We start from the raw sequence: 26647 nt of genomic DNA on the forward strand, positions 1-26647 counted from the left end.
TGATTTTCACCATGATCTTCGTGTCTACTCGGCTCGTCTCTAGCGATTGCTTGTTTCACCAGCACAAGCACGAGGGCCTTCAATCGCCTTCTCTCGATCGTCGACGCATATCTCGGCCATTGCCCTGTCACTACGATGGCTGTCGAAGCGACGTCCGCCGCTGAGGCGCGCACAAAGCTGGCTTACCAGAACAGATGGAAGACCATTGCCTCCAACCCCAAGATTGTCGTCATCGCGCTGTTCGCATCGTAAGTCTCCTTCCATCTTCCTGGAGACCATTCGGTGTCACACACCCGCAATGCTTCTCTTCGTTTGCCCATGACCCAGCTAACTCTCGGGAAACAGCTTCGGTGGCTTCGAATATGGATACCAACAAGGTGTGCTCGGCCAATCGCTCGTCATGACGCGCTTCAAGGACAACTTCCCGTCCGTCGTCGGTTCCTCCAGCGCCACCGGTTGGTTGACCTCCATTCTCCAGCTCGGAGGTATCCTGGGCTCCGTCAGTGCTGGTGTCTTTGGCGAGGTCTTCTCTCGCAAGTACACTATGTTCTCCGCCTGTCTTTGGGTTGTCCTCGGTAGCTACCTGTACACTGGCGCAAGCTACCACAAGCCCGAGCTCCTCTACGCCGGCCGATTCTTCACTGGTCTCGGCGTCGGAACCTTCTCCGGTGTAGGGTAAGTTCTCGCTTCATGTGTTCGCTTCTGGCGCATCCAGGCTAACCTGTCGCAGTCCTCTCTACAACGCCGAACTCGCCGCTCCTGAGATGCGTGGATTCATCGTCTCTTTCTACCAATTTGCCACCATTCTCGGTATCATGTTGTCTTTCTGGATTGGATACGGCAGCAACTACATTGGCGGTACCGGCATCGACCAGTCTGACCTTGCCTGGAAGCTGCCCTCCTACATCCAGGGTATCCCCGCCGCCCTTTTGGCCCTCGGCATTTGGTGGCTTCCCTTCTCCCCTCGTTGGCTCGTCAAGCAGGGCCGTGACGAGGAGGCCGTCAAGACTATTGCCTACCTCCGCAAGCTCGATGTTGAGAGCGAGCTCGTCCAGGTCGAGTTCAAGGAGATCAAGGCAGAGGCCCTCTTCGAGCAGCGTTCGTTCCAGAAGGCATTCCCTCAGCTGGCCGAAAAGGAGAAGACCAGCGTTTGGATGCGCGAGGTTGCCCAGTACTGGCAGATTCTTCGCTCGTGGTCCCACTTCAAGCGTGTTGCGACCGCTTGGCTGGTCATGTTCTGGCAGCAATGGTAGGTCAAGCAGCTCTAGTCAGGCTCCTTTGCATGCTAACGATTTCACAGGTCTGGTATTGATGCCATCATCTACTATGCCTCCAACGTCTTCCAGAGCCTGGGTCTCACTGGCGGCACCACTGCCCTCCTTGCCACCGGTGTTACCGGCGTCGTCTTCTTCATCTCCACCCTGCCTGCCATGGCCATCATTGACAAGGTTGGCCGCAAGCCCATCTTGATCGTCAGCTCCATCGTCATGTTGATTTCCATGATCATCCCTGCCATCATCGTCGCCAAGTTCAGCCATGACTGGCCTGGCCACCCCGTTGAAGGTTGGGTCGCCGTTGCCTTCATCTGGCTCTACGTAAGCACCCCACCATCACGTCACTATCCCAAACATCGTTGCTAACAGTCCTGTAGATCGCTGGATTCGGTGCTGGATGGGGACCTGTCAGCTGGACCCTCGTCTCCGAGATCTTCCCGCTGTCTATCCGTGCCAAGGGAGCGTCCATCGGTGCTTCAAGCAACTGGCTCAACAACTTCGCCGTCGCCTTCTACGTGCCCTCGATGCTCGAGGCCTGGGAGTGGGGAACCTACCTCTTCTTCGCCGTCTTCCTGTTCTGCGGCATTCTCTGGGTGCACTTCTGCCTGCCCGAGACCAAGGGTGCCACCCTGGAGGAGATGGACCGCGTGTTTGGCAGCAACACTGGCGCTGAGGACAGCATTATGCTCGAGCAGGCCAGACGCGACGTCGGCCTCACCGAGGAGCTGGAGGAGAACGCTATCCACGCCGAGAAGAAGGGTCTTCACGAGACTCAGCATGAGAGCGTTTAAATAATGCCGTCAGTGACGACTAATGTGCTTCCACTATGAAGCTTGATACCCACTCTCTCATGATGCAATCATGGGAATAGTAATGTAGTGCACAGAGCAGTCCATTCCTTATGGATTTTGGGCTCCAATGAGATGTATGATGTTTTCTCACTAATGCTGGCTTGCCATGTGAATCGTGATTGCCCCCCGACCCACCCTTCGTTGCATTTCACTTTTCTACCGGGCGTCCGCCATCTCTTCGAACCTCCGCCACATCTCCCCAGAATGAATCCGCGAAATCGTCTCCTACACCAGTGTTGCCAGTCTTGGCCGGCACAATAGCCCAATCATCACCGTCAGCAGGGACCTCATCCTTCACAGCCTCGTCCGGAGGATATCTGTGGACAATCTTGATGACATTCCCTTCGTTGTCCGTGTAAGTGATCTCCGATCTCACGATGGGGCCGCTCCGCGCCGGGATAGGTGTGCGGTCACCGGGACTATTTTGCTCGATGGCCGGCTCGATTGCACGCTCTTCGGTGGGTTCTCCTTCGTCCCATTCGTATTCGATTTCTCGGGGGATGTCAGTACATGCTACTGGTGAAGAATTGGTAGGAGTAGGTGAGCTTACCTCCGTTGCTACGGGTCCGGTAGCAATAGTATCGTCCGTGGTCCTCGGACCAAATCCAATCACTCCACGGATTGCTCTGCTTCAGTTCCTTGGAGACTTTGCTTGATTTGGCGTGTTTCGTCATCGTGTCTTGTTGACTGATGAGAAGTAGTCAAGTGGATGATCGGTATGGTGTGCGACGCAGCGAGTATGGCGATGGATGATGCACAAGAGCAGAAGTATTTTATATTTGAACGTAGACTATTCATCCAATAGACTGATTAACTTGAACAGCTCAACTTTGCACTTGTAACAAGACTTCGAGGCGGATCTGAGGCGAGATCTGTGCCTCCGAAAGGACCACGCAAATCCAATGAAAGATTCTTGGAAAGTAGATGATTCGAAGTCTCAGCTCCCGAGATATGAGTCTCCCTGCACGCACACAAGAGTAGTTCATGCTGGTTCATAGCCATTGTGGATGTCCGGATTGGCTAGGGTTGTCTTATTTAAACCGCAAATTGCACATTGCCTTGCCGTTGTGTGGCGCAGGATGAAGAACCACAATAGTGAGGCGAACGGTTCCATTAAATAGTTGCACTTCTCACGAACCCCACGTCTGTTCCATATACTTTGAGCACAAATGCCACCTGAAATCGTTAAAAATGACTACCATTCCAAGTCTAGCCCGCAGATCATCACAACAGCGTATGAGACTGTGCCAGAGCCTGCTTGATCAACCACCGCAGCGTCTTGGGATACAACCACCTCGGTGCCATCCAAAAGAACCACGCAAAGGTCCACAAATAGCCAAACCAGCGACTAGCTTGGCACAACCGTGCTTCCGCCCCAGGCTTTAGCTTCGCCCATCTGACCACCTGCATCCACGCGCGGGACACCGCGATCTCAACCGCGATCGCAAAGAAATTGGCACAAAAGAATATTACATCCAAGTGCACGTATCCTTCACCGGTTCTCCAGGCAGCCGTCATGTGCATGATCGCAGAGAGGAAGAACACGCCAAATGCGACGGCCGCTTTTTCAAACGTGGTCTGCGGCTCGTTCTTGATTCGCAGGATGGTGTGTGTCCATGTTGTGAGTGTGGGCGTCGCGATCCGGTGCCAGAAGCGGCCCCAGAAACGTTGGACGGTCCAGGCGTCGGTTATACTGCCGAACAAAGGTGGCCATTCTTTTTGGTTGTCGATGCCGAGAAGGACGAAGGTTGTGGAGAGGATGGCGTGGTATGATTCGAGGATGAGAAAATTGGACCATATCCAGGAGAATACCGTAAAGACGCGCACGAGGATTTGACGCTGTGATACCGGGATGTAAGTGCAGTCATCATGGCTGCAATTGAAGATGATTTGCGAGATCATTGGGCGGATGATTGGATATTTATCCGGCGTAAAGTCCAAGAGATCACTTTTGAGATATACGCGAGCCTTATTGACAAATCTATTGACGACAAGAAGGAGGCCAATCCTCAATGCTCGCTGAACGAGGAAAAGAGCGCGAGAATACCATGTCGCCGTGGCGTTGAGGTGAAATGCCAGATGACGAGGGTTGTTCCAAATCCAGCATGCCGCTGAGATGGTGTGTGGCCAAGGCCAGTATGTCCTCACCCGTGTTTTTGGCTTGGCGCATAACACTGAGCGACTCTGTCCGAAGAGAATGTTGGGAAGTATGAGCATGAATATGAAGCTTGTGATGACCGTGTAAGAGCCTAGACCAATCAATGATGATGCGTTGTCCTCATCAACACAGAGTAACGACCATGCTGCAAGTAGCCATGCCGGGTAAAAGAATAACCTGTGCGTATGAGTGGGGAAGTGTAGGGCCACTGTCGTTAGAGTTGCAGAGGCTGCGAAAAGCAGTGGCGGTTTGAGGGTATCGTTAGATAAATCGGCCGACAACGCCATAGCTGACACCAAATCTGTTCATTACCGCTAAAGGAGTAAAATTTTCAAATGATCTCGTGATATTGAAGACCTAGTAGCTCGATCTCCTTTAGATATTGGACTGAGTCTGCCTCTATACTATCGAGTGTGCTCTAGTGGATGCACCATCAGCCCGTTGGCTTAGTGAAACGACCGATGAGAAGCGTAGCACCAAGACCTGCTTCCGCTGAACGCATCAAGACAAACGAGCCATCTTCGAAAACAGACTTAGAGGGGACTTTAGGTGTGATAATAGCCCCTGAGCAGTGATTGTCAACATGCCTAGGAATGGGATGTAACCTCGCACAAGCCCAACCACCTGGTCTTGGCGTACGTGTGTCTGACCAAAGGGATATAGTACCACATCATTGATTTCGTTGTTGTCGCCCTTTGTCAAGATCAAACGCTCCTGGCCATCACTAAAGAGCTCGTCAGACCATTGTGTTTCACGACCCGACTCAGAAAGAGAGCATGTCTTCCAACGCAAAAAGGGACTACCGGAAAAAGACACTTGGTTGTCCATACTTACTCAAACAGGATCTCAACGGCTCGATGTACCATGGGGAGGGGCTGTCCCTGGAACCAAATAACCGGGATGTCGCCGACGTCGACTTCCTGCCAGTTGGCAAGCAAGATTATGTCTCCTCGGGAGAAGGCAGGCTCCATCGATTCTGAGAGAACTACCATTGCTGGGTAGGCGCAGTTGGTAGCCAAACTCAGCACCTTCCAGGCCATGAAGATGCGCTCAAAAAGACGCAAAATGGAAGGGACGTGGGGCGATGGCATGTTGCATCCGAACGGACCCTACTAGAAGAAGTGTAACGCGGACGGAATGGAGAAGGTGACTCAATTGGTACTCGACAATAGGAGGAATTCGCATGGAGAATTAGTAAACACAATTTATGAACGAACGTGGTGCAGTATATCAAGTACAAACTGTTCCATTGGCAAATTGTCTTTGGATTTCACTTCACGAGGGCTCCAGGTACATTAAGCAGAAGACTCATTGGAGTTGGACAGTCCGGTTTGAGAGCGCGGCTTGCCACGATAATATAAAGCCTCAGATTGATTCATTTCCATTCATAGGAGCAAACCAGCATTTAACCCACCTCAAAGAAATCATCGCACGGCCCTCATTGCTCTTTTGATTCCTTTACCCTGAATCTTAGTCGTCGAGGAAGTCCGTCGGACGGTACCAAGTGGTTTTTTGAGCAGATGCCTGTGTGTTATCTCGACGAAAACGGCTTGATAATGCCTCTGTGATCGTAAGCATCTCATCATGGATAACCAACGTCGGCTGTATAAGGATGCCACAAATCTCAATAATCTTGGCTCTCATCTAGTCCACATGGCCCATCGTCACCGTCAACTCCTCCTCGACCAAGCCTAGACTTTCGCTCTCTCCCAGCCTGATCAACAAAATGCAGACCAACGCAATCTTTGCCGGTGTCATTATTACCGCAATTGTTTTCCTCCAAGGCACCCCCGCCCCACCGGCTCTCATCGGCATCGCAACTGTTGCAGGCACGAAAGTCGCCGGGATCATCAAGGGAGGACTCAAGGCGGGCGGCAAGGGCCGACGAGCCGATGTTGCCTTCCTACACGCACGCCGGATGGTCATGGAGATTGAAGCAGAGATCAGCAAGCGAAAAGAAGAAGACGAATCTGGCAGCGCTCCCGCAGGAACTTCTCAGTATGCCTGGGATGCTTGTTTCGACCAAGTCCAGGTCTCGAACACGCCGATCAACGTCGATGGACCTATCAAGGAAAACCACATGCGCGTAAGTGGCCTTCCCCCGGCGTGCATGAATATGGCTACAGCTCTTGGATCACTTGAAGGGCAACGTGCGGTGCCTGTCCCGTGTGGCTCTGACTGCATCGAGTATGGGGACATGTCGCCGGGGTATTACGAGGCGGTTGGCTCTTTTGTCAACGACCGATTGATTGGGAACAAAACTTTTGTGGAAAAGAGGGACTTCAGGCATGCTTGAAGAGAGAACGGGCTCGGGGAGGGGAGGCCCCCGGAAGGATCGTTGTGCCGTTACCCAATACCCATGGCGTCCTGGGGATCGGCTATAATTGTGCGTATATGATTCTAGAAGTATTCTATTGGACAGAGAAGGCTACTGCGGCAGTTTGACGGTCTCTTCGTATTCATCTTGAGCTGATTAATTCAGCAGCCACACTGGTTCAGCTTCACACGGGCACTTGGTCATGACGCTCAAATTTAGTCATTTTCCCAAGGACAAAAGAATTCCACCGTGGGCCGCGGATGTTACAATAATTTTCCTGGTTTATCGTACCTAGTAGATTCCCGTTCTTATTTCGGCCACTAGTGTTGTGCGAGGATCTCGGGTGAGGATCATGTGTGTTGATGCATGACCAACCACGGTTGAAACGTCGATCACACCCAATCTTCTATCCAGACAGGAAGGCTTCTAGAATGTGAGATGTGATAGAATTAGCCATATGGATCTCTCGGCTAGTCTCTCTTGCTGTTAAGTTGCAAGGGGAGGCTTGTCGCAGAATGTGAGTGGTACGACGCAATCTTTGCATCTCGGATCACAATATACTCAACAAGTGAGGATAATCAAGGGCATGCATCAATATTCATGAAAATATGTCATTGAAATGAAGTCATTATCTATGTAATCTATTACATTGTAGTATACACCTCCCTTATTTCCCCTCCAGCATGAAACCTGCGCGTCTCGGCTACGCGTAACGGAATCTCTCAGGAAAGCTCTCCTCCTCAATCGGAGTTTTTGGCAGTTCCTTATTCGCCGTCATCATTGTATGTGGCCGACTGAAGTTCGAGAATTTCGAGTGCAGACTTGGGCTGATAACACTGATCCCCGTCAACCCTGTCATCGGTCGAGGTGGCCGCGGTGGTGGAGGTGCCGAAAGGCCCGCCGGACTGGGCTGAGGGAATCCCGGAGTAGAAGCGAACGTTGATGTAGTTGGTGCATAGCTAGGCACGTATCGTGAACTGGGCGCATATCGTGGCGACCCGGCTCTTGAACCGGGATTTGACTGCATTCCGTGTGGTTGTCTCGGGCTCAGGTTTCCGTCACTCGAGTATTGGGGACTGTAGTTTCCCATGGGGAATTTTGGTGTGAGATCGCTGAGAGTGAACTGGTCCACTGCCTGGTTCGGTCGCTTGGTGGGTTGTACGTGCGGTGATTGTCTCGAGTTGCCGACTGATATCGACAGATTCTTCTTCGCTCTCCTCCGCTTCTGGAGACTCCTCGGGACGAATGTTTCATACATCTTTCGTTGGAATGTCTTCGTAGTTCCAAAAACCAGAAACGCGACGAGACTCGGCGTAACACCAGATACATATCCTCGGACGCTCGAACGTCCTCGCTTGTCGCTTAGATCGGGCTGCAAGTCGTCGGCGAGATCGATTGTGTGGTTCGAGGCTGCGATTTTCGGGATAACGTTTGTGTATTCGAAGACGCTGCATTTGAGATTAGTCGTCTGGCTTAAAATGGTTTGGGTATCAAAAGCCTACCAAAGAACGCAAAATGCAATGGAAAGCCGGATCACGAGCCAGCTGTCGTACGTGTTGTTGGCGCCAGCGCCGCTGTAAGCCCGACTTCTTCCTCCACCACTTCGGCTCGTATTGCTGCCTAGCCAAACAGACCGTGACTTGCTGCCATTTGCGCTGCTCTCCAAAGAACCGGCATTTCCATAGAGGACGTTCCATGTCTGAAGGTTTCGGCGGGAGTGGACGTATTTAAACAAGATCATGAGTAGTAAGACGGCGCTACCCAAGAGGCTAAGCACGACTACGTTGCAAGTTAGTCCAGATGTCTTGTCTTGCAAAGGGGATTGTGAGATCTCGCTTACATTGCGTGTTCGCAACAATCATGTACACCAGAAATGAATTTTGTGCCACCGGCGAGTGCATCAAACCGACGGTAATCGCTGTAAGCATGAAGGGCAAGACTCTGCCAATGATCGAGATCGTTCGTGTTGTCCTCGGGGTCGTCGCAAACCACCCGTAAACACTGGCCGCCAATGACAAAGCGCTACTCGGAATTAGACATTTGGTCTATCCCATCATGCATGGTGAATTGACCTACAAAAAGAAAACAAAAGTCGATTCGAGAGTGAAGCCGAATATTCCTGTAAAAGTCTGTCAGACCCTGCTAGGTTCTTCCCGTCTCCAAGTAAACATACGGACGTAGCTCAAGATGAGTTTGACACCCCGAGACCCCTTGAAGTACTGAACTTCTGAATTGTCGGCATGTTGCCTAGCGTAGTAGAACTGATCCGTCAGGATGTCTCTCCATAACGCGTAGTCGTAGAATTGTTGTGCAATGCTGGTCGTTGTGACGACTAAAGTGGCATACGAAATACAGGCGATGTCTGTGATCGTCTGATATTAGTCTCATTGGTCTACACGCTCGGCCTCGATGGTGGCCTCGATGGCGGCCTCGTATCGGACGAAGATGAAGGGCGTTTGTACATACAGCTTGTCCTATCATTGTGAATCCAGGTCAGCCACACCAACAGGATGTTGGCAATTAGACAAACAAAAGAATAGAAGATGACCCCGGCGGCGTCTGGCAGGACGGCCGTCGGGAGTTGGAACACCATCACGACTGCCTCTCGCGCAGCACCGTCATCGATGGAATCCAAAATAGCATGACGAGCAGCAAGAACCAGAACGGAGGGGCCGAGCTTTCCTCTGCTCACTCAGACGGGGACCGCCACGTTTTTGATGTACCACCCGACGGCCATCTCGAAACGGCCCACCAGGGGGCATCGCAGCCCCCTTGTGGGGGTTGACGGCCGCGGTGTTGGCGGGATTTCCTGCTTGCTGCTGCTTGTCATCCGATATGGGCCATATGGGTTCCAAGATGGCATCCTATTGCACGGGAAGATGACTCGCTCTCGACGCGGGAGCCTTTTTGGGAGCCGATTCCCCATCTTCCCGAAACGAACCCCTGGCCCTGGCCAGTCGCCTATTCCTGTGGAGGAAACACAAGGCATTGGTGCTAATCCGGAAGGGTAGCCGAATTCGCAGCCTGACTCGCAGTTTGGCCAATACTGCAACCATACCTGCCGTCCTACATATTAAAATAGTGACCATTATATTGTTGCGTCAGCATTAAGCCGCCCGCACGTGGTTTCTTGGTGACACTGATACGCCTTGAGGTGATTTAAGTGTCAACAAGGTCGCAGCTTGGGACTGCAAACCTGAACTCACGTAAACTCTGAGACGCCCGACGCTTTTCTCAACGGGACCTCTCATGCAGTAGTACTGCGGTAGAAGTGGGCGGCTGGAGCCTCTGCAGCCTCTGCAGAACTCGCTCAGCCGCTCTGCAGGAACTTATGATCGGTCCATCGGATCCTGCACCAAGCCACCAACACTTTTCGGCACGCAGCATTTTTGTGGATAGAGCCCATTGCAACAAGAAGTCAACTCCGCGCGGGCGACCAGCGGCCCGGAGATAAGCTTCGTGTGTTAACTTCCGATGGATTTCGATTTTCAATAAATATCCAGCCGTCTGGATCAGGCGTCTGGTGCCATTCCGATTCCTACCAAACGATTCATTGCGCCAGACTTTTTTCGTGTCGGATGAACCGAAAAATAGAGTGCAGACAGAGTTCGTCCCACGGGAGAACCGACACGATGGATGCGTCTATGCTTGCGACCGGGCAGTCCCTCTTCAGAGTCTTGGCGGAAACCGACTGCAGCCAGCTTATCCGCCGCTCGGCGATTTCGAAAACCCGAAGTGCTTCTTGAATCCCGTCCTTACTCATCCACCGGCCATGACTCTCGCACGCCGACTTTGCGCGACTTTTCTCGCTGCTGGTGGTTTTCCGGTCGCGAAGGACCGCGCGCGGCAGTTCTGTCTGAACCAAACTTCAGGGTGCCATATTGGGCGCAAATGTTTCGTGGAAGGACGTTGGATCTTGGTAGCGAGGCGTGGGGCGAGCAGGTGAACAGTGCAGAGCTGCCCTGAATTCGATTTCACAGCAAGGGTGCGGACTTTTGAAGTTTGTCTTGTGGAAAATGCGCCGGCGCCCCAGCGTCCAAAAGAGTCGCGCTCCGTATGTGGGTGCAAAGATCGGCATCGAAGTCGGCCTGTCCTGTAAACAACGTGGAATCGAGTTAATCAACAGGTGGAACTCGGCCTTTTTACTGGATCTACACGGATTGAAAAGACGGAATGATGTCAAAGCCCGATGTCAAAGCGCCGGGGGCTTTGATTTCGCGATGGGGATCGAGCCGGGGGGGTTAAGGGTCTTCCGTGCCATCGCCGACTCGCCGACTCCGCATAGACGAGGCGGGCCGGCGGCTGTGTGAAAAGGCTCCTTGAGCAGAATGTCTCGTGTCTTTCAAGTCGAGGATGACAGCGAGCCGGTCTGGGTCAATCTCGTTATCGTCAGTCTTTATCTTACGACTCAACTTGTGACCCTAGCCGATGTTTTGGATGATTTGCCCAGACCCAGAAAAGAAGCTCAGGATGGACCCCCTTGCTTGAAGCACGACACTGGCCAAGGCACCCACAGACTCCAGATATTTCGAAAGCTTCACTGCTTCTCTCACTAACAATGAACCACAGCCCCCTCAATCCATGAACGGAAGTATCAACGGACGTCGCTCACTGCATATGTACCATACTGTTCATCATTCGCCCCGCTTATTCAACGATGCAGTCCTACAGGCTGCTGCCTCAAGGCTAGCAGGACGGCGTTGACTCGAACAAGAGGGTTGATCGCAAATGAGGCATCTTGATGAGTCAATTGACGTGGAATTGATCGTTTGGAAAAGGTTGCTGGATATCTCGGAAACACCCCGTCTTTTCCTTGCCATGCCCCGCCTAATTTAGGCAGAATTGGGGTTCATTAGGCAGCCATAGACTACCTTATGTACAAGTAAACGCGGCGCACACGACAAAGAAGTCATTCTCGTAACAGACACTTGGGTGCATCATTGCACTACCTTAACAAGCGACGATTGTGCTCGCAAGTATCTCATGATGAGAGTCAAGAGCTGCAAGCATTTGCAACATGCTTGGTTCGACTCATCCCTTGACTCACCGGACCCATCCCCTCGACAACCTCAAGACATACTGAGAGAGCTTCTGACAAACACCATGATAGGCGGGAATCTCGCTGATGACTGTCGTTTCATGACCGAGCTCCTTGATAAATCCGACAGTTTCCGAAGTTTCCCACCTTCTGCGCCCCCTCAAAGCTTTCCAAAGTTTCGAGAGCTACCACCAGAAATTCGTCAAACGATTTGGCTATTTTCGATTCCACAACGAACGATTCACATCAGCGACATTCTGACGGAAGCTGTGTGCTGGAATCGTCGTCTTTCCATCCCCGCACCCGCACTTGCATGCTGTGAGGCTTGGGGAGTTATTAGGCCACGCATGCACGCAATCTTCAACAGAGCATCGTCGATGTGGCTCTTGGATAACGAAAAGGACGTCAGAGCGAGACGGACGACATGGATCACACCATCTGACAGACTGAGTATGGGACCATATGGTACACATTACCGCGGTGTCACCATCAAAATTGGCGACGCCATATCAACTTTCGGCAGCATTGCGATTTCTTTTAAACGACTCAAACAAAAGCATGCATTTGCCCGATTCGACAAGATCCTTAGCCTCGGCATTCATCTAGTCCCAAAGCTACGCGTCGTCGTGCAAACAATCGTCATTGTGATCTCGGACAAACCAACTCGCTATGGGACCGTCTACCCTTTGAGGAATCGGACATCAGGAGATTTGACGGCCTCTGCTTCATTTCTTGGCGAAGATGAGTCGTCGGAATGGACTTACGAGAACATGCACGGGGCTTCAGCATGTGACACCCCGACTCATTTCGTGGAAGTTGTCGGTCTGCATGATCGACGTCGACTGAACGAGCTCACCACTCTCGTAATGGCCCACGGAGGCTCGTCATGGACTTCACAACATAGAATGGACGCAACGTATCACTGGAACAGAAGTTATTGTTTTGATTGCTTGATGAGGTGGTGGGAACATAACGGCAAAGGAGTTGCGGTTGCGGCAGTACACAATGCGTACAAGCAGCTGTATGTACTATTGGAAAACAATTTCATTTTGGAAGAGTCGGCCAACTACGGGACGGAAATGATTCCTGCAGTCAATTTCCTGATCAAGTTTCCAGAGATTGACCCGCCAGGAATCAATCCTGCAGATGCAAAGACGTTGATTGGACCAGTTCCCGCCGGATACCCTCCGGGAGAGTCTGACTCGTCGAGTGAAGGTCTTTAATTAGCATTCGGGAGCAGTTGCAAAGAGCGCCGGTTTTCTTTATGTGGAAGATGAATACCAATATGGCCAGGCGTTTATCCAATTACACCTTGAGATTATTTACGTTATTCTGGTTGAATGAATGTACAGATCAAATTGAAACGTTGTGATATCGTTGCTGGATCAAGTCCTATGGCTCAAACAGGAGACGTTGACCAAACAGACGAACCAAACAGACGACATGCCCCATCATGAGCACCTGCAGTAGATTCGCCTTTATACCTGGTCAACTACTATGACTTTCCGCATGAGGCATCAGCGAGAAAATTTGATGTCCACTTGGCTGCCGGACAGGTCTAAGTGCTTACTACCACGTGATGTCAGATGGTTCACACTTTCCTTGAGGCGAGACCACACCACATTCTCAAGCAACAAAGGCTTTGGAGACCTCGATCCTCGAGTTAATTGTACTACATGCAGAAGCTTCCAGCCGGTTTAGTATCAGCACACTCAGTCCAGCATCCGCAAATATGCCGCGTCCTTTCAAACTCGCTCATCTGTTTCCGCTGTCCGTTGCTGTCGCCCACACCATCGGCGGAATCGTTCCATTCTTCGCCGAGGACGCTGGAATTCGCTCGTTCGGGCTCCCAGAAAGATTTGCAGAGTCGTCTATTGCGCAGGCTTGCTTCATTCTTGATGGCGCTCGGTTATCTGTTCTGGGAACGGTACAGCTGATCATGTATCTTCGCGGGGATTACGTCGCAGTGGACATCATCATGGCCCTCTTGTTATACGTTGGGCTGGTCGATGGATATGTCTGCTGGCGGGAAGGCGAGATGGGATCCGCTGTTTTCAGAGCCATGTCAGGAGTAGTCATTGGGACTTGGGGGGCGTTGGGGTTGACATCCAGACTGTGAATACTCGAGGTTCCAGCTTGTCATAGGGGATAGACGCGGGCTAGATTCGCGGCACCACATTCAGCCGAGGGAGATTGTTCCTCCAACATAGATCCCAGGAAGATTCGGTCATGGTCTCTATCCAGTGATCGATCACATGTAATAATTTGTGATTCGGGCCTCCACCGTTTAGATGTCCCGACCAGCCTTGGGGAATTTGAAGATCCAAGCGGTCGCAATATGATTATGAAGTCCATGAGACAACTTTTCACGCATGAAGGATGTGGACGACGGCGAACTATATTTACTCTACGTAAAAGCAGAATTCGTCTGTCTTTCTTTGGTTTGGAAGATGATAGAAGAGATGGTTGTGGAGATCAAGTAGCGCATGCAGGAAATGCACTGGTCAATTGCAAGGTTATCAGCAGTTCGCTAACGCAGTATGGTTTAGACTGCTACTAGCGTGTGGTATCATCGTCATGGTTGGTAAGCATCATCGGTTTCTAAGGCTCTCATAAAATGTTGCAACGTCAGGTACGTGAGCGGATGATACCTAGTGACTACTTCTCGTCCGCGCCTCATTAATCGATTATATCCTCGGCGTTCGACCAACACTACCATACATCATGACAAGCTTACTAGGCTTAAACAACAACATATCGTATTTCACGGTAAATTTGAACATACCTAATCTATGAAACACGGACAATTGACGGCTATTGTTAGATTCCATTGGCACTAGCGCTTGCCCTTGTCCCGCGATTCTACTCGGGACTTGCAGGCCCTGGAAAAAAGCTTTTCGATCGACAGAATCCAAGAGAATTCTCTGAAACCCTCAAGAAGGCCGATTTGGATGAAAAAGTAAGCGAAGAAGTCGAACCTGAAGAGCTTAACGTTGACTGGGAATTAGCTTCGGGGACGGTTGCTGCGGGCTGAAGCCTGCTCAGCCAATGGTTTTGAGGCTCTTCCTCTGTACGCCGCCGCAGTGACGGCGGCTAACTCTGCGGGCATCTCCACACCTGTCATGAACTTCCTCTCGATAAGTTGGCTGTCAAGCCGTGTGCTGTACACGTACGTTTATGTTTGGCACCAGGAGAGAGAAACGCTTGCGCAGGACCAAGCTCCGCTTCGGTTCAAGGTGTGGGCAGTCGGTGCTGTGATCTGTATGTCCATGTTTGTGCTGGCTGGATTGAAGGTTCGACCTTGAATGCCCAACGTAGATAAGGGAAATCAATACGCTATGCTATCCAGATCGACTGGCAAGAAGTTCGATGATTATGACTATCTGATGCATTTGCACTACCCTCCGCAGGTGAGCACACGAAAAGGACCAAATGTTATTCCTATGTGTCCCTGATGACGACTTAGACTCCACGCAGCCAGAGGCAACGTGATGGTATGGCGTGTGGCCACAATGAATGCGAAAGGAGGCGAGTGATTGGTGGTTGGTAAATGCAGCTGGTCGAATCCAAGGGTTCTGCTTTCGGCTTATTGGAGGGGTCTCAAGCTGCACTTAACTTAGGATGCGACTGTACAACGTCGAAATTACCAAGATGGCGGTCAATGTAACTGGCCCAAAACTGCCCGCATGTCGAAACATGCCGAAAGAGCGGTGGCTGGTGCTGTTGACAAAACTGCTCTGCCCAATCCTTCAGTCGAATGTGACATGGGGGGCGTTCTGCAATCAAAAGCGGCCGCACAGGTCGAAATATGCACCGTTTGTTTTTCGTCCCCCACTGGCCACGCGACTACCCCATGGGGATTGCCAATCTTGAGCACACAATCTGGATCATTGATGTGTTGGGGTCTTCATTTCTGCTGCTCAGATGACTGGCAGTGGATATCAAGCTCGGTCAAGGGCTTCCTCTGGCTTGGACATCCTGACCGGCCTTCCTCCCGCCGCCACTGACGGCATTCAGGCCGGCGTCACCGACAAGCGCCAGGGAACTCCAATGCCAACCAAAGCCAACCCTCGAACCTTACTGAAAGTGGCCGTTGTGGGGGGCTACCGGGGCTGGGCTTTGGGGTAAAGTTGGGGGAGATGGAGACGGAATGGGGTCATCCAACGGTCATTGAGTGCCCGCACGATGTTTTCACTGACTGAACTAGCTCAACTTCGTGGTTCACTACATATAAAACTCCCTCGCCCTTCCCCTCTCGCCAAGTCGCCGAGAACAAGCGCTGGCCATGCATGCCCAGCTTTGCTTTCTGACGCTGGGCTTTTCTTGGCCTTCCACTTGGCCGCTGAAATTTACACGAGAATGTCTTGGCGACGGGCGATCCAGTCCTTTGCCCCTCGCGGGGGTGGCTGAGGCTATGCAAAGATAGACGGGCGAGAAAGGAATATGCCTCATACTCATGAGAAGCTCAAGCGACGCGCTTGTTGGCGCTACCTTTGGCCCGCGATGGATCGAACATGCAGTCACAGACGCACATCAGAGGCAATGTTGTCCCAGATGTAGGGTCCGATAAGAGCTGGGATCCAAATATGGGGCTAGAGATCCGGGGAATCATCGCCGCGCCGCCTGTGTCAACTGTCAATCTCGTTTTGACACATCCGGGGACGCGCCGCCGGGTGCGGTGCTGGGGCCTCAAATGGAACATTTCCCCAATGAGTTCGTCTTTACTATGGCGCGCCGGCGGTCTGCTGCAGCGATGGCCCACCTCGGAGGAGATGAGAATGGAGCCAGGTCGGTCGGTTCAGGTTACGAGTGGTGCTTCACAAGGATGCACAGGTCAGACTGCTCTTCCTGGATGGTCACCTGCGATCCCACATCATCATTAACCAGTACCATGCATGCTACCACAAACATTGCGGCGCGGTCAATTGGTCATTCGCGATTCTCGAAATCCGGGGTGTCTTGTGTCATCTGGACTACGGGGATCTTCCAAGACGCTGCAGACACCACTTTTCACATTAATATTAGCAACCGCCAGTCTGGTTCAGCTACCCCAGACCCCATCTCAGAGCTTTGGGCCATGTGGCTCTTGAGATCCGTGCCTAACATATACGAAGGCTCCCCAGTGAGTCCCAAACGCCCGTCTACAGCTCTAGCTGTAACTCTAATTCATCGTCCGGAAGCTGTGAAATGCTTCTTCAAGAGCTCATCCAATAGGTTCATGTTTCCAAGCGCGGGAGATGTTTTCTAGCGCGGGCAAAGTATTCTAGCGCGCCGTGCCAGAAAGGAAGCTTTCTTGTCGCCCAACTGCCGATCTCAAGAAAACCTCACGTCGGCGCGCCAAGAATGAGAGCTTGACCAAGTCTGACATGACCTGGTCCAAACTACTTCGCATCCCAGACCACTCCGTGGCGCCTCCTTCGTCAAGGGAACCCAGGTAAGATGTCCAGTGCACCACCTCACCCAGCACGTTGGCTAAGATTGAAACCAGGTTGGCACTGGTTGGCGTCACTTGGCAGTACGCCATTTTCTTGGAACCCGTATGCACTTCGCTCTCGGCGCACCACTCATAGTGTATACGGATCTAGACCGCACCGAACACCGTGTTGTCGTTCAGCCAAAGTCATGTCATCCCGCCCCATCAACCCCACGAAGGACCTCGCATGCGGCTGGGCAGACTGACCGATGGAGAGTGCAAACGCGGGGCCCCTCAATGAGATGACTTCTCCCCACCGACCGAACCCCCTTTACCCCGGACGGAGACGGGACGCAGCCCACAAGACGCACCGACAAGATGCGGGCGCCCTAGAACATCTGTGGCGCCCGACGAAAAAGCATCGTATCGGTCTTCCTGCCTATCTGGTCAGTTTGGTCCCTATCATCACTGGACAGACGATATGAAGGCCAACCTCGAGTCAGAAGGCCGCATGGCCAAGACATTTCCTGCCATCCATCTTGAGGTCTCCGGGGATTTTCTCACCCTCGTCCGGCAGTCTTTATTACTACTCAGTATGACAACAGGGGGAAAAGATTCGTCGTGGATCTACACCAGCTTTCGCCAAGCTGCCGGGGAAGAGAAGAAATGTGACACTATCCACGCTTGGTATTCTCTTGGAAGGCGTCTTCTGTAGCACAACTCCAACAACCAAACCTCCTGCCGACGCTGAGAATAGCAGCTAGCCGACGTACATTCAGCCAACCGTTTGCTTGTGTGCTCCAAGAATAAGATCGCGGACACTATCCGTCTGGGCAAACCCATGGGATCATGGATTGTCGGAACATGTCGGGCATGACTTGGCAAAACAAAGAAGAAGGTTTGTTGTTGGCGTGAACTGGTGTGGGTGTCCCAAATGTGACCAGACCCATGTTCCCAGCCCAGTCGATCGCGAGCACGACATGGGAGCAAGGCGTGGAAGGGAGGTCAAGCTCCTTGTGCTCGACGTTCCACGAGCTCAGAGTCTGGGCATCTCCACCACGTATGACTACATAACAGCCCCCATCCCGACGGCTGATAACACGAGCTGAGACTTGTCCTTCACGGTGTTCTGTGCTCAGCGACGCCAGCGGTAGCCTTGTCTCAGTCAATTCATATCTCCGCGTTCTCTGCCTGAAGACTTCTGCGAAGTCTCGCAACCTCTCCCACAAAATGGCACCCACAAACTCCGGCAACGACCGCAGCGTCGATGATGATGGCAAGGGCAAAGACGTCGAGCCTCAATTCTTTGAGGACGAGAACCCTGAAAAGCCTATTCCCAAGACAAATGGGAAGATGGACTACTCTGGTGCTCGTGAGAAGACCGACCCAAAAGAGATTGCGCTTGTGAAGAAACTGGACCGATGGATCATGGTCAGTAGCCATTCCGCCATTTGGAATAGCTTGCGCTAACTCTTAAGCAGCCGATGCTATGGTCTATGTACTGGTTGAACGTGAGTTGGGTTCTAATCCGTTCACTGAAGTCGGTGTACTAACTCGTAAATTCAGTACCTCGATCGCAATGCGATTGCGCTGGCGCGTCTCAACGACCTCGAAGAAGATCTGAACCTCACCAGTACCCGTACGTTGTGGGCAACGCGTTTGCGCTTCTGTTCCTCAGGCTAAAACCGATCTACAGAATACCAAACTTGCGTTTCCATTCTCTTTGTCGGATACATTTTGTAAGTGCTGCTAGCATTGCTTGCTTGAATAAGCGTGTCTAACCTTATTCAGAGGACAGATTCCTTCCAACATGTTCCTTACGCGAACCCGACCCAGTCGTTACATGGTATGTACGCATTCTGTCGCCGTTGGGTACGAATGCTCATGGGGGTGACAGGGAATCATGATGATGCTGTGGGCCGTCGTCAGTGCCCTGACTGCTGTTTCCAAAGACTTCACCGGCCTCCTCTTGACCCGATTCTTCTTGGGAGTCACGGAGGCCCCCTACTATCCTGGCGCAGTCTATCTCCTCTCCCTCTTTTACACGCGTAAAGAGGTTGCGACACGTATCGCTATCCTATACACAGGAAACATTCTCGCGACGGCCTTCGCTGGACTGATTGCCGCAGGTATCTTCTATGGTATGGATGGTGCTGGAGGTCTTGCGGGATGGAAGTGGCTTTTCATCCTGCAAGGTGCTGTCACCTTCGTCATCGCCGTCGTCGGCTACTTCCTCCTGCCCGACTTCCCGCAGAACACGAGATGGTTGACTCAGGAGGAGCGCGACCTCGCATACAACCGCATGGAGCTTGACACCGTCGCCAACAAGGGTGAGACAAGCACCTGGAATGGTCTCAAGCAGGCCGCAAAGGACCCCATGGTCTGGATCTTTTGCGCCATGGCTCACATGCATCTTGCCGCCAACGGGTTCAAGAACTTTGTAGGTTTCGGAAATCAGAACGATGATATGCGTTGGTACTGACAGACCCCAGTTCCCTACAGTCGTCCAGACTCTCGGTCTCGGCACTACTGTGACTCTTGTCCTCACCTGCCCGCCCTACCTCATTGCTGGCGCTGTCACCATCGCCGTTTCCTGGTCGTCGGGCAAGTTCAACGAGCGCACATGGCATATCACCATCTCCAAGGCAGTCGCCATTATCGGGTTCGCTATCGCGCCCGCCACGATGTCAATGGCTGGTCGTTATGTTGCCATGTGCATTTTCACTATTGGTGAGTGGAATCTTTGGAGATTCAAAGGCGTTTTCTGACCCATCTACAGGTACCTACGGTGTCAACTCCTTGATTCTCGGCTGGTGCGGTAGTGTCTGTGGCCAGACGAAGGAAAAGAAGGCCGTCGCGATCTCCATGGTCACCATGATCATGAATATCAGCTTCATCTGGACGCCGTACCTCTGGCCCAAGAGCGATGAGCCCCGCTACGTCATCGCCATGGCGAGCAGTGCGGCCTTCAGTGCGGCAACTGCCATGTTGGCTTGGGTCGCCAGGGTCATTATGATGCGTCGCAACAGGAAGCTGAGGGCTAGTAACGATGAGACGACTGTCTTCTATGTGTACTGAGCGGATGACTCAGGGCGCCCGTTGAGTGCCGGGTGGCTGTGACAATGGGACAAAGCTATTCAAGCGGCCTAGACTCTTTGTGTCTTCACCGCAGCCTGGCTGGGACATTTGGATCAAAAGACAGAACTTTTAGCTCGACAGCACAGCCACAAAAATGCCATAAGTAGTGTTACGAATAAACCACATGAATGAACTTTGAAACCTCCAGCGACGGAGGGCAACTTCAATGGGCACCCCAGTATCGCTCGAAATGAGATACTTCCTGTCGGAGCGAAACTTCCGAGCCATCGGGACATAGGCGGTCGTGCAGCTGTGTTTGTCGTGTTCAAGATTGAAGTTGTGCTAGATGTAGTTGCTTGTTGGTTTGGGAGATGTCAACTTGCAAATGATTAAGGCTAGAAGAAAGTCTCTCACTTGACTTCCAAATAGCTACCATGGGTCTGCAGACTTGTTCTATCAACATTCCTTGCATGGGATCGCCAGTCAGCAAGCTTGCCGTGCCGCATGACTGCAGCGATCTACCTCTGCAGGGCAATCGAATTGCCGGTTTGAGCTGCTTCTGTTGCTTGCTAAAGGCCTTCGCAACTCTAGGCTAAGACCACGAGACCAAGCATACAAAGGCCTCTGAGACCTTCAGCGTGGAATCAGAGTCTCAAAACGTAGGTATTGATTTTTGATGGTAGAATATCGAATTATCAGGCGAAAAACTACGAAGGAACAAACAATTTCTGTTGCGATCACCAATAGGTACATGGAATATAATATCTTGTCGATATCCTTTGCCAAAGCGTCTGTTCCTCGAAGCGCTTGACTTGTTGTGGCCTCAACGGCTGTAGGCCAAGCTTGCTTGCTCACGGATGCAGACCAGAGGTATTTCCTCATCTTCCAGTTCAATCAAATGAGGAAAGTCTGCTGCACTCACACCTGCCTCCAATCAAATGCTGTCACCGCCCCTTGGAAAATAAACGGCAGTGATTGTGATATTCGTGGAACCTATATGGTGCTGAAAGCCACGCTTCAATTAACCGAATTCGGAGCCTTTCCACGCATCGAACACGCCAAACTTCCACTAGCCGATCCTCAACGTGGTTGCCTGGAATGGGTCGAGACCGACCGCCGGTTTGAATTCCTAATGGCCCCTGCAATGAACGCATGCTCGCCTACATGTTAAATGCTACATAGCCGCAAAACTGCTACGTAGCCGCAAACATGACTCCATCGCGGGAGCATCGAAGGAAGGAATCCCTGGAATCAATAGGACTTTCCACTGGAATCGAACATTTCCATTGGGCCTTTGCCGAGTAAGGTGCGTCACACTGCCGACTGGAGGAGAACTTCGGCATTGACCGAATCAAAGAAGTCGGCAATGGCAGGGGAATGGCGCCCAAGTGGACTCGTTCAATGCCCCTAAACCCCCTAGCTCTCACCTAAGCCGATTCCGACTCGACGAACTACCACGCACCTCAGGCATTCTCCTTTCAAATATCAGCCCTACCCGCCCCAAGATCCTGGATCACCCAAAGAAATTTCCTCAAAAAGACTCAATTCAAGCATTTGGGATGTCGGCAATCACGAAAACACCGGCGACAGACCCTGGGTCAGCTCCGGCGCCCACCCCGGGAAAAGGGACCGGAAAGGCACCGGGAATTTTGACATTTGCGGTGGACGGCCGGCCCCGAGCCAACCGGACCAAGAACACGAAAACAAGATCAGGATGTGTCACATGCAAGTAAGTAGGGCTTCGTCCGCGCAATGCGCTCGACAATGTTTGTCGAATGCACGTAATAGAAGACTCATTGACAAATTGTAGAAAGCGGCGAATACGTTGCGATGAGGCGAAGCCCTCATGTCTCAACTGTGCGAAATCCAAAAGAACATGCGAGGGCTACGTCCAGAAGCCTGCTGCAGCCGACTTGCCCAAGTTCCTAGGGGAGAGGCGCACAATTTTAATCAAGCCGAATTACGAGGCGAATCTTTTCACCAACCAGCTTCAAAAAGACCATTTCCATTACTGGCTCAATTTCACCAAGGAGTTTACGCTTTTTCCGACGGACCTGATGTCACACATGATGCCACAAATCGCACGGGATGAGCCTGCAATTCGGCATGCGGCCTTCGCGATCGGCGCTGCGACTATGGTGAACCACAGTCGACAAGACCGCACATCAGGAAACGGCAAATTCACGGAGGAAGCGTACAAACACTACGGCAAGGCCATCCAGATCATCAGGCACGGCGACCAATCCCGACGAAGCATTCCTCGCGCGTTGTTGTCGTGTTTGCTCTTCGTCACCTTCGAGTCTCTTCAGGGCAATCACAAAGCCGCTTTGCAACATATGAATCACGGATGCAACATGCTGGACCAGGTCATCAAACAGGGAATATCTGGGGAGTGCCCGCCGAAGCTGGTCGAAGAGGTTCAAGCGGGGTTCCGGCGCTTCACACTGTTGTCATGGAGCCTCAACGGTTTTCATCCACCAGAGACCGATTCATACGTGCCGTGGTGTTGTCGGGGAAGGCGAAGTCGATACGCCATCGACGAGATGCCGCCGGCATTCAATGACCTGAGAGAAGCACAGAAGTGGTGGGAAATCACGCAACATCACGTTATTTACAAGTCGGGTATCAAGTCCGGATTCGCATTCGAGGGACTTCAGCGAGATAACCCCCACCCGATGACACAAATCACGGCGGAGACTTCGAAGAAATACCTCGATATAATGGAGAAATGGCAGGTCCGATTCAAGCCATTGATCAAGGATGCCGTACGACAAAGAGCATCAAACCCACAAAAGTATCTGCAGATGTCAAGTTTGCGGCTTTACTATCTGTCATTGGAATTAGGATTCAAGAGCATGTACTATCATGATCTTGACTACTTGGCAGATTCTACTCCTGCCTTCAAAACGATAGTATCCTTGTGCAGGATAGTCATGTCTGGACAGCACCATGGCCCAGACGTCGAGAAGGAGGTTTTCACAGTGGAAAGCAGTCCAACATGGCCACTCATGATTGTTGGTGTCTTTTGCGCGGACCCCGAGGTGAGGAAGGACGTGAATCAGCTCATGAGAGAATACCCGAGGCGGGATGGAATCTGGGACTCGAGAGCGTTTGATGCGATTTTGAGATCCACCGAGGCTTTGCGGGAAGCGAGCGCTGGACATATCGAGGCGTGTAGGTCGATTCTTGATAACAAGCAACTCATCTTCGGAGAGGACGGAGTCAGAAGAAGGACGTATGAGCCAAGTGCCCAGGATGGTACGTGGCGAGTAACGTTGGAGCAGAGCACGCCGTTGGATGCTGGGCAAGAATCACAGTTTGTCTTGAGGTAGTGACTGTCCAGGAAAATCCAAAGAACATTTGCTAATCCTATTCGTGAAGGTCAAGATCCTCATCATTTAGTGCATTAGTGATCCAACCCTTGGCACGTAGAAGTCCACAAGGTGCTTCATGTCGGCTTGCCACAGGTTTCGCTACTTGCACACAACATTCTCCGTATTAGTGATGCAATCACCAGTACACAACCTAGAGCACTGTAAGCATTGTAAACATATGTTCGTATATGAGTAGTTGGAAGTACTGGTTAGAAATAGATGACAAACTCGCTTTATGAACTGGAACTTCGACTAGTTCAAATCCCAGCCCGGACTTTCTCCCAGCGAATGCGTGGCGTCTTATAATCAGAGCGGATGTATGTCATGTACTTCGAATCTTTGCTGATGGTGAACGTCTCTACTATTCTAAGTGTACACAGGATATACCAGAACTGTTTTCATTCTTGAGCCATCTTCGAAAGCAATTACCTTGATGAAGGAGTGTTGTCTGTTCGTTTGAGATACTTCCGTGTAAGATTTAGGTATTGGCACAATAGACAACGTTATGGTTATCAACTATACTCTCAATTAATTTGATAATGCGATTGAATTGATGGATAGTATTTTGAGCTTCTTGTTGCTGTCAAGACAGTGTGCACCACCAGAGAGTTCTATGTGCGTCTTGCTACTCAGTCACTTCAACTAGCGTCAGAAGCAACAATGAAAACTGTAGAGTTATTAGCTATGATTGTCTTACTCGGCTGTGAACATTTCAACGTAAAGGAAACTTGTCCCGTCACAAGAGACTTGGCTCCTCATCAAGGTCTGACGTCTACCTAAGAAGCGGCCTCTCACACCATGTGCCAACATGTCCCTAGGACCTAGAAGCATGACGGTGAACGAATTGAGAATACCGACACAGGTAACGTTTGGCATTCATGGCTGAAAAGACTATAACTTATACTATATACATGAACTTTGACTTCGGACTGTAAGCAGGAAATATCCATCCACACCTTCGTCCATGCATACACTATTTTGCCATAGCATTCTCATGAGCTGTCTCTTGGTCTACGTTCCGTCATTGGAGATAACTGGACTCCCCTGATATTTGATACCATCAGGGCACTGCATGACGTGCTCAATACCACACCCCACTACTTAAGAGACACCCGCCTGCCCAGGCTGTCGGGCTCAAACTTATCTGAACATCTCATTTTCAATTTACCACACAAGCTACCAGTGAGGGCCCCATTGACGACTGCGACGATTTACGGTACGCAGGAATCGACATCGGTGACTCGACCTGTGAGAGTCCCTTGCCTTGGTATGCGCCCGAGCACCAAAAATCGCTCTGATACGCAAAAGCTTTCACCGCATTGATGGGAACGCCCCCTAGCTTTGCCTGCGGCATTTGTATGTTGCTTATTCGATGATCCAAGCTCTCCCTGGGAGGATTACGACGATAAGGTGGATCGGAAAGCATCTGGTACGTCAAGAATTGCTTCTTCTTCGATAAAAGAAACGCGAAAGAGGGAATACAACGGGAAAAAGGAACAGATGGAACGATAACGACCAACAAACTCGCCGAAGCCGACAACGCACAACGAAGGAAGTTAAAAATTTTGCAGACGCAATAACGAGGAATTCAGTGCTCACGCAAGGCCCGGGGGGAGACGCCAAAGTAGGAAATGGCAAGGAGGAAGAATACTACCGAGAAGCGGGAAAACGGAGTGGTGAGCCGGCATGGGGCACAGCAGCCTATCAAGTGTCAACATGCAACAGTAGGCTGCACAACGAGTGCCGACGTCACCCCCTCCTCGTCAAGCCAGCAAACCGGGCAGTCAGCGCTTGGAGTCGAGTGTCACGAGCAGCCTCGGGTGCAACGTCAACGATCATGAATGGTGTTGATCCCTCTCAATGTCAAACAGATCGCCTGTAACGCCTCAAACCGCGCCAGTGCTACGTGAGCCTGGCTGAGTCGCGAATCTGGAGGCGATTGGAACAGCCGTGTTCGACGCTATTTTCCTTGGAACCCTGAGTTGGGCCAACACCTTCTCTTGGATGCTTGTCATAACTTTTGCCGAAATTTCCTCAGTCATGAGATGTGCTCGCTTGGTCTTTTTCAATTTCCTTTCTGTCTGGCGGCTTTATCCTGCAAGAGCTGCATGCTACCAATTCGACTGGATGGCCAGATAGCCTTGGACCCCTTCCACCATCTGGGACGGATATTGTTTTTCGGACCGGAGTGTTCTCAGAGCGAGACCCCGGCAACCTCTCCACATGACGGTGGAGTCTCAATCTCACCACAGACCTCTCTGCCGTCAATGCCGCCAGGCGAGATGAACCTCAAGACCCCTTCAACCTTTCCGTTTATCGTCGGACCTGAGGAGAAGCATGGTAAAGCAAGACATCGTCAATGGCTGAATATCAAGGTCCCCAATCACGATCTCAGAAAGGCTGTCAACGCAAGCTGTGGCGCACAGAAAAATAGATCCTGCTCAACATTGAGCCACTAACGCACAAGTGGCGACGGGCTACGATCTCTACAAGAGATGTGGTGGTGGCGCGGGCTGCAGAGAAGTTGGTGGTTTGAGGAGAGAAAAAGCCGGCTGGCTCGGCCGATTCGTCGAGCCACATCGCCGGCGCATCCCTGCACCGCCCCAGCAAAAGGGCCGGACTGGGCTTTCTGACCAGCCAGAGCCCTGCGTTCAACAGTTTGGAGTCTTTGGACAGGCTCATCTGGTTTATTAGCTTTGGTTTAGAGTTAAATCAAAGGCGACAAACCGCCGGAGAGGCCTCGTCTTGCTCGTCTATCAGCTCTCGCCAGACTTTTGGCCGACAGACTTGACAGAATGACACACCGAAACTTGAGAGCTGACAGCAGGAAAAAAGGAATACATGTGAATGAAGCAGCTGTCAGCCATGATTCGTCAACACTGATGGACACCAATGCCACAAAATCAGATGCTTTTCTTTCCTTCTTTTCGTGTTGATTTTTACCCTGCAGGACGCATGTTCGCCTCGGCAGGGTTGCAACTTGGTCAGGGGTACCCAGACACTCTCTTCCGAGTCGGGAATGGCTTCGTGCGGGGGAAATTGGCACCTCTCCAGACAGCGACCGCTGCTCCCCTCCCTTCTCCAGGTCGGGACGGCCACAGAAGCGGGCGGCCCTGGCCAATCAAGCCCGAACATGACAAACGG

General features: G+C 51.6%; 9 protein-coding genes across 9 annotated transcripts; 6 read left to right on the forward strand and 3 right to left on the reverse strand.

Annotated features, from left to right (window-relative positions):
* Positions 1-135: 135 nt before the first annotated feature.
* On the forward strand, positions 136-2065 carry HGT1-8 (High-affinity glucose transporter; the record flags this gene model as incomplete). Its single annotated transcript, XM_032029105.1, has 5 exons — positions 136-248; positions 346-675; positions 731-1249; positions 1301-1595; positions 1652-2065. The coding sequence occupies 5 exons, from the start codon at positions 136-138 to the stop codon at positions 2063-2065; spliced, it is 1671 nt and encodes a 556-aa protein (XP_031893409.1).
* A 208-nt stretch (positions 2066-2273) lies between these two features.
* On the reverse strand, positions 2274-2799 carry CGGC5_v004856 (uncharacterized protein; the record flags this gene model as incomplete). The annotated part of the gene is made up of 2 exons (XM_032029116.1): positions 2274-2617; positions 2676-2799. The coding sequence occupies 2 exons, from the start codon at positions 2797-2799 to the stop codon at positions 2274-2276; spliced, it is 468 nt and encodes a 155-aa protein (XP_031893410.1).
* Positions 2800-3349: 550 nt separating this feature from the next.
* On the reverse strand, positions 3350-4027 carry TRI7-1 (Acetyltransferase TRI7; the record flags this gene model as incomplete). Its single annotated transcript, XM_032029128.1, has 1 exon — positions 3350-4027. The coding sequence occupies one exon, from the start codon at positions 4025-4027 to the stop codon at positions 3350-3352; it is 678 nt and encodes a 225-aa protein (XP_031893189.1).
* Positions 4028-6009: 1982 nt separating this feature from the next.
* CGGC5_v004858 (uncharacterized protein) lies at positions 6010-6579 on the forward strand (the record flags this gene model as incomplete). Its single annotated transcript, XM_032029150.1, has 1 exon — positions 6010-6579. One exon carries the CDS (start codon positions 6010-6012, stop codon positions 6577-6579), a length of 570 nt encoding a protein of 189 aa, XP_031893002.1.
* A 724-nt stretch (positions 6580-7303) lies between these two features.
* Positions 7304-9193, reverse strand: CGGC5_v004859 (uncharacterized protein; the record flags this gene model as incomplete). Its single annotated transcript, XM_032029161.1, has 6 exons — positions 7304-8048; positions 8103-8379; positions 8441-8622; positions 8677-8719; positions 8774-8962; positions 9067-9193. 6 exons carry the CDS (start codon positions 9191-9193, stop codon positions 7304-7306), a joined length of 1563 nt encoding a protein of 520 aa, XP_031893415.1.
* A 5169-nt stretch (positions 9194-14362) lies between these two features.
* Positions 14363-15188, forward strand: CGGC5_v004860 (uncharacterized protein; the record flags this gene model as incomplete). The annotated part of the gene is made up of 5 exons (XM_032029174.2): positions 14363-14407; positions 14463-14597; positions 14647-14899; positions 14957-15048; positions 15105-15188. 5 exons carry the CDS (start codon positions 14363-14365, stop codon positions 15186-15188), a joined length of 609 nt encoding a protein of 202 aa, XP_031893048.2.
* A 1341-nt stretch (positions 15189-16529) lies between these two features.
* Positions 16530-16824, forward strand: CGGC5_v004861 (uncharacterized protein; the record flags this gene model as incomplete). Its single annotated transcript, XM_032029185.1, has 2 exons — positions 16530-16760; positions 16819-16824. 2 exons carry the CDS (start codon positions 16530-16532, stop codon positions 16822-16824), a joined length of 237 nt encoding a protein of 78 aa, XP_031893047.1.
* Positions 16825-18281: 1457 nt separating this feature from the next.
* Positions 18282-20129, forward strand: CGGC5_v004862 (putative transporter; the record flags this gene model as incomplete). The annotated part of the gene is made up of 8 exons (XM_032029196.1): positions 18282-18482; positions 18533-18562; positions 18618-18690; positions 18748-18790; positions 18843-18897; positions 18949-19491; positions 19544-19781; positions 19831-20129. The coding sequence occupies 8 exons, from the start codon at positions 18282-18284 to the stop codon at positions 20127-20129; spliced, it is 1482 nt and encodes a 493-aa protein (XP_031892924.1).
* A 1559-nt stretch (positions 20130-21688) lies between these two features.
* On the forward strand, positions 21689-23937 carry atnN-15 (Aspercryptin biosynthesis cluster-specific transcription regulator atnN; the record flags this gene model as incomplete). Its single annotated transcript, XM_032029207.2, has 6 exons — positions 21689-21858; positions 21940-23387; positions 23447-23457; positions 23511-23530; positions 23772-23820; positions 23884-23937. 6 exons carry the CDS (start codon positions 21689-21691, stop codon positions 23935-23937), a joined length of 1752 nt encoding a protein of 583 aa, XP_031892923.2.
* Positions 23938-26647: the final 2710 nt, after the last annotated feature.

Source organism: Colletotrichum fructicola, assembly GCF_000319635.2.
Source record: "Colletotrichum fructicola Nara gc5 chromosome Unknown KSG_Nara_v1_contig03, whole genome shotgun sequence".
Lineage (NCBI taxonomy): Eukaryota > Fungi > Ascomycota > Sordariomycetes > Glomerellales > Glomerellaceae > Colletotrichum > Colletotrichum fructicola.